The sequence below is a fragment of the Pongo pygmaeus genome, chromosome Y, assembly GCF_028885625.2.
Source record: "Pongo pygmaeus isolate AG05252 chromosome Y, NHGRI_mPonPyg2-v2.0_pri, whole genome shotgun sequence".
Lineage (NCBI taxonomy): Eukaryota > Metazoa > Chordata > Mammalia > Primates > Hominidae > Pongo > Pongo pygmaeus.
The window spans coordinates 14,442,524-14,449,041 of NC_072397.2; the positions used below are offsets into that span (position 1 = coordinate 14,442,524).

The following is a 6,518-nucleotide window of genomic DNA, read 5'->3' on the forward strand; positions in this document are numbered from 1 at the left end:
ATATGACAGTTTCAAATAAACATACAATTTTTAAAACGCCTTAAGAGAATAAATGTCAATAAACTATTTTATTATAAAGCGGTGCTTTTCATTTCTATCAAAGTCTTTTTCATGACACAGGAAAGAATGCAACATCGTTTGGTAAGTTAAGGAAAAATATATATGTGCACATATATATATATATAAATTTATAAATATGAAAATCGCAATGAATGCTGACGATGAGTTGAAAGATAGAAATTAGAGGCACGGAGACTACAGTCCATGAATTGAAACCTTCACTGCATGTTTGAAAAGAAGACGTGAGGAGGTAGAAGAAAAAAGCAAAAAACTCAAAGCCATGCCAGGGCCATGGGTCACACCTGTCATTCCGGCACTTTGGTAGGCTGAGGTGGGAGGATTGCCTGCACTCAGGAGTTCCAGAGGAGCCTGGGGCAACATGGGCCCATATCCAAAAAGTAATCAATTGCTAAATTAATACATAGCTGGGAAGGGTTGCATGCACCTCTAGTGCCAGCTGTGTGAGAGTCTGAGTTGAGAGGATCACATGGGTGTGTGGTGTCTGGGATGCAGTGGGCTAAGACCCTGGGGCTGCTGTCCAACCTAGAAGACAGAGTAAGACCCATTCTCGGAAAACCAACAAAAAAAGAGTCACATTCGGCAAATTAAAACTACGTAGTGTGAGGAGAATCAAAATAAATGAAACATCATTAGAGCCTACGCGATCCGATGGAGGAAACCAGCTTTCACATAATAACAGCGCCAGATGGGGAGAACAATAAGAAAGGGCAGAGAGAACACTGTAAGTAATAATACACCAAACTCCCCAAATGACTTAAAAGACATAAATGTAAAAAGAGTGCTCCTTTTCCATTCAAAGCCCTTAATAACAAGTGCAAGTGTCTTTTTCTGAATCCCTGACATGCATTCAGCTAGCCTGAACCTCTTGGTGAAGTTCCCAGACCACGATGTGCCCTTTCTATATGCTCTCATTTTCTTATTTCCTATCACTTATCTGTAGCAGGTCATAACGAATCATGATTGTTTGACATTCTTTGACACAATGAATAATTCAGATATGAGTTCATTAAACAATAGATTATGACATGTCGTGAAGAAATTCTGTATGCATGATGTTGGTTAAAAGATAATACAAAACTGAAATGGAGGAAGAAGAACATTTTCTACGTTTCATCATCGTGCTTGTGTTTACGCAGCATGTATCTACGAACTATAGCTGCCTGCTGGAAAATCATCTGACACAATCACTTGAAAGTTCTCCTTCCGCTTGGGAGACCACAGGCATACCCACTTTTTCACTTTTCCACCTTTTCGATACACTGAGCGGGATGAGTGGAATCCATGGGACTTTTGGCTTTGCTGCAATGCTCAGTATTTGTTTTTAACACTGTCATTGCTAGATTGGCCTGAAATAAACCGTTCATTATGGCTCACAAAAAGAACTCATCTCTTTCAGCTCAGAGTCTTTCAAAGAGGAATTTCATCCAGACATTCTGATGTCTGACGCCACTGCCAAGAGATTCAGAATTACAAACTAAATTCAGATAGAGAACAGAAAGGTAGGTGATACAGACGGAGAGAGTGTGGTGGGGAAGGAAGGGAAAGAAGAAAGGAAGGGTGTAAAGGAAAGGAAGGAAGAAAGGAAGGGAGAGAGAGTGACAGATGTTCAAAGACACAGATACAAATTCTAGCATGGTTGTAGAGATAGGCATGTACAAATTACCGCAGGTAGTGTGGAAAAATATGGGGAGACATAGGTGGAGTCAGAGGAAAGATACAAACCCATGCAGAGAAATAAACATACACAACTACAAACACACTAAAAACTACAAACACACACTTGGTACTTTAAACATGAAAAAGACCCTGACAGTAGATGTAACAGAGGTGTTTCAGAGTTACTGAGGCAGAATACAAATCCATCAGTACCCTTAGCGTTTGTGGCCCATGTGCACGGATATTCAGTGGAAGAAGCGTTAGACAGCCTGTACAATTCAGCACAATTCAGCACCATCTCTGATAATACCAAAACAATGGTATTATCAGTGTGCCCAGGAGCAGGGGCAAAACTGGGCTATAGATTTTCAAAGCTCAACTGCTGATACCGAGCAGGAGGTGTGGAATGCGTATTGAAGGCAGTACAACAGATTCATGAACTTTGACTGTCAAACCTTCCTCCCTGAAACAACATAGCTCTTCTCACAGAAGCTGTGCCGACCAGAGTACATATGGGACAGGAATGTTAGCACTCTACTAGTGTGTGGCCAACATGGATGCTCATGTTGGAACTGTTTTTTCTGGGAACCGGGAAGAAAGTTCTGCCGCCGACACTGAAATCCTCCTCACCCATCAGTGACACAGGCAACCCCTCGTCTTGTGCATAGACACAGGTGTTCATGGGAAGCCGCCACCCACCCGTGAATGAAAACTGTATGTGTTGTCCTCCTGTGTGAGGCTTGCAACACATACTGTGCAACTATCTGCTCTTTACATTATTAAACTTAGGCAAAGTATGCTGAAAAGGCCACAGAAAATCAGAGGGCCCTGGGCTCCAGAAACAATCTGCAGTGCCAATCACTGGGGAGAATAGAGCCTCACTAGAGTTTGCAAGAGCACAAAATGCACTCGTAATGTTGGTAGCTACATACACTACTGGTTCCTCACCTAACATACAATCGTGGAGAAAAGCTTAACCCAACTAAAGATGTAAACATCAACAAGAGCGTCCATATCCTGTGTCATCAAGTGACAAGACAGTCCATGCGTGGATTCCCCAGCAATCTTATATTCCACAAATCCAACCCCTTTCCCCGCACTTCTGCCAGTCTGTGTTTTCCCTTAGTCATCTACGCCAAAAAGCATATCCTGAATGCTTTCCCACATGCCTCTGTCACCTTTCCCACAGTCCCTCCGTACACCTTACCTGCCCATTTCTTCTCACGTTGATGTGTGAGAAGTTCTGAGGGGCTGATTGTCCCAGAAAAGGATTATGCATTCACCTTTAAAAGAACGTGAATTCAACAAGAAAGGGAACTTCAAGATTTCCATCATCCTGTGCTTATCTATTGTGTATGATGATACCCAAAATGAAGGATTTTAGAGGTCCCAGCAAACTGGGCTGTGGAAACCTTAACCCCTTTCCTTGAACTACTTCTGCTTCCATAGGACAAAGTAAGTTTCCAACTAAGCTGTCTTTTGCTTTGACCTCCCCAACTCTGTCCTGTAGGAAGAATCCCAACACATTCCACACCCATTCACTCCACAATTTTAGAGGCCCAGCTCCAACACAGACGGGTCAGTTCCATGAAGAAAATAAAGCATATTGATTGATCAATTCAATATGACACCCAAATCCAGGGGATAAACGTACACACACACACAGAAACAAACACACACACACACAGTCAAACATTCTTGAGAATATTTATTTGGCATTCCATACAATCCAAGTTTACCCCCTTTTCCTGTCTGATTTTTTTGTGACTGGGTCGGTTTTTCCTTTACTTCCTGGGCATAAGACCATGCTGAGTACTGACATCCTGCATACGGTAGTAACTTTTTAGGAGTTCTGCTGTTTTAAGTAAGGTCCGATGCTCCCTCACAGTCAACTCAACATCTGGGAGTCCCCTAGAGAAACACAAACGCATGTCAAAACGCATTTCTCTCAGCCATACTTTGAAATGTTTTAATTGCAGGGCCCGCTGAGAAAAGGATATCCCTTCCCCATTTGTGATCTCTTAAACTTCCTCCTACCATGGGTTACAAACTGTTCTCCGCAATACCTGCCCCATTCCCAGTACTCTCTGTGAGGGGAGTCAGCTAACAAGATGCATTGTACACTAAAAGCACACAGAAATCTGATGCGGCAATAGCTCAAGGAAATCCATCAATCTAAACAATCCTTTGCGGTCTAGGACAGGGATGACCAGGAGGCACATTCAGGGAGCCCAATCTCATGGAGTAGGTAGGATGACTGCCGCTGGGGTTGACGGCCATGGAATCAAGGGCTACAGATTGAAGTGAATGATTTTCAGCTTCACTTCTCAGTGATTCTGGAAATGGACTATGCTCCCCTGGGCTTAAGACTCACAGCTATAACCTGCCTTGCAGTGCAGTCTCTAATCTGCCTTTTTCAGCCCAATGCCATGAATGTCCTGGATTCTGTCACTCTCTCTCGTCCTCTCAAGGAATTTCTACATATAGGAAAGCAGCCTCAATTTCTACATTTCTGAAACGAGCGTCCAGGCTCCCTGAATAGGCAGGTGTGTCAACCCCCTCATAGTGGGCATCAAACAGCTCCAGTTCCAACTGAACGGCTCACCTGAAATCTCTGTTCCCTCTTCAGGTGGCTTCATCCTCTTGTAGTACGGCAGGGGATTGCGCCACAGGTCCTTACATAGGATCTGTCAGGGGAATCAATCGGCAAACGCCTCATCAGGGCTCAGACTGGTGACCCAAACAGGTGGGAACACACCAGGGTCATTGCTGATGTTTCCCAGTGAGGACCCACCTCAGCAATCCTATTAGATCCTGCGAAGTTGTGGTCAGAAAACCAGTTGAAGAAGTTAAGGCTGCTGTTGTGGTGTCTGCGGCGATAGGCCTCAACTTCATAATCTGGATACCACTGAATTGGAGTGGAATGAGAAGCCCTGTATTCTACAGAGACAGAAAGTTTTGTGGGAAGGGGACTGGATCACGTTGGCAATGATCCACCCACCATCTTCCTTCCACTACCCATCCTGGGAGCCACCTGTCACCTGTGATGTTCACCAGATATTCCTTGGTAATCACTTTATTCTGGAAGTAGGGGTTACTCCGAAAGAACAACATGATCCTGCAGAGATGAACGGGATGCTTCACTTCTTCCACCTGTCAGGACAAGGTGGAGAAAGTTTAAATACCTTTTTGGGTGAGGTGCCAACTGTTGCTCACAGGAACCAATTATTTCCCTTACCCTCCCCCACTAAACCCTCTAGCCTCAGTCTTGCTGTCCTCACCTCCAAGTTGATCATGTAGCTCAGCATGTCTTCATCTTGGTCAGTGATCAGGGCTGACATCTGGGGGTGGTTTGCAATCTGATTTAGGTCAAAGAGGCTTTACATGCGGTGGAAGGAGAAGCTAGGAGCAACAGGGAAGAAGGCCTAAGAGCACCCAGAGGCTGGGGTAGGGGATTTCTCAGATCTGCTTCCACGTATGACCTCCTTTCGCCTCCCCCTACCCCTAAAATAAGGCCCCTTGGCTTCACAGAGGGTGTATAATTCTGAGGCTGACTGCACTGACATGCGGAGGTGCGATTTGCAGAGACTTGCTGGTGTCTGAGGAGTGGCAGAACCTGCTTATAGCCGAAGACGCCCAGTCCCAGATCGGACTAGAAAGGGGGAGCAATCACACTGCCTTAAAAATAGCTTGATGCACACAAAAACCTATTCTGGTCTGAACTCGCTTCTGTTCTTCAAAAACATGCCCCAAACGTCTGCTGCTCGGCATCACCAAGGGTTTCTCTGCCGCACGCAGGAAAATAGTACCCACGCCTGCTGCAGTTTTCCCTAGCCACATTTGTCCGGGGCAACTCACCTTTGTTCCCCAAAGGTGGCGTCACATCGATGCCAAGCTGCCCATAAGTTACTTACACTTCCCCGAGAGCACCTCTCCACCAGAAAGGCAGAAGAAACACTGAGAAGGATACAACATTGGCCCAGAAGCCAGGGACGCTCTGGATGACCGCGCCTCTGCAGTCTAGGTGGGCCTTGCGCCTCCGCTCCATCTTTTCCCTCTGCCGAGAAAAGGCCTTCCTGGCTTGGGCATTAACCGGCCCCAGCTCCACCTGAACGGCCAGCAGCTCCTCCAGTGCAGACTCTGGGGTCATGGGCCCAGGGCCAGGCTGTGCCCGCTGGGCCTCCTCCTGCGGCTCCACGAGGCCCTCCTCCTGGGCCACCACCTCCACCTCCGCCATTATGTCATCCAACACCAGCACCGCCTCCTCCCCCAAAGCCACCTGCTCACTCTCCACCCCGGCCGCCCCCTCCTGTACAGCCTCCATCCTGAAGACGGTGCCCTCCTCCGCACTCCCACTGAGCAAGGCCTATGCTGCCCGAACCGAGCCACACGAACCCGGCCGCAGCCTTTATTGCACCCAGTGGGTCAGCGGGCCCTCAGTGCGCATGCGCGGGGCTCCCGGGCGCCCCCTAATGGACTGCGCGGGAAGAGCGCAGGGAGCCGCGCTGCGACCGCCTTCCTCCCATGCTGGCCAATGAATGGGAGGGCGGTGGGCGTCTCCCTGGGCGGCACAGCCACTGGTGGGCCTGCATCTCCAACTCCCCCTAACGCCAACTCCTCTCCCCAAACCTCCTCCGAGAAGCCCTTGGAGCTTGTGCCCGGTAGCTCGGCATCCTGGGACAGACGGGCTGCGTGGCATTTGGAATTGTGGGCACGGCAGCCCTGTGTCCTGACATCCTGAGTGTGGCAAGCCATGAAAATCTCTATGTGTCATGAACACA

General features: G+C 47.4%; 1 protein-coding gene across 1 annotated transcript; it reads right to left on the reverse strand.

The window, feature by feature from the left end:
• Positions 1 to 3,427: 3,427 nt before the first annotated feature.
• LOC129025817 (testis-specific Y-encoded protein 3-like) lies at positions 3,428 to 6,218 on the reverse strand. The gene is made up of 6 exons (XM_054473382.2): positions 5,708 to 6,218; positions 5,019 to 5,096; positions 4,779 to 4,890; positions 4,532 to 4,677; positions 4,343 to 4,424; positions 3,428 to 3,648 (listed from the first exon to the last, which is right to left on the reverse strand). The coding sequence occupies exons 1-6, from the start codon at positions 6,059 to 6,061 to the stop codon at positions 3,626 to 3,628; spliced, it is 795 nt and encodes a 264-aa protein (XP_054329357.1). The 5' UTR covers positions 6,062 to 6,218; the 3' UTR covers positions 3,428 to 3,625.
• Positions 6,219 to 6,518: the final 300 nt, after the last annotated feature.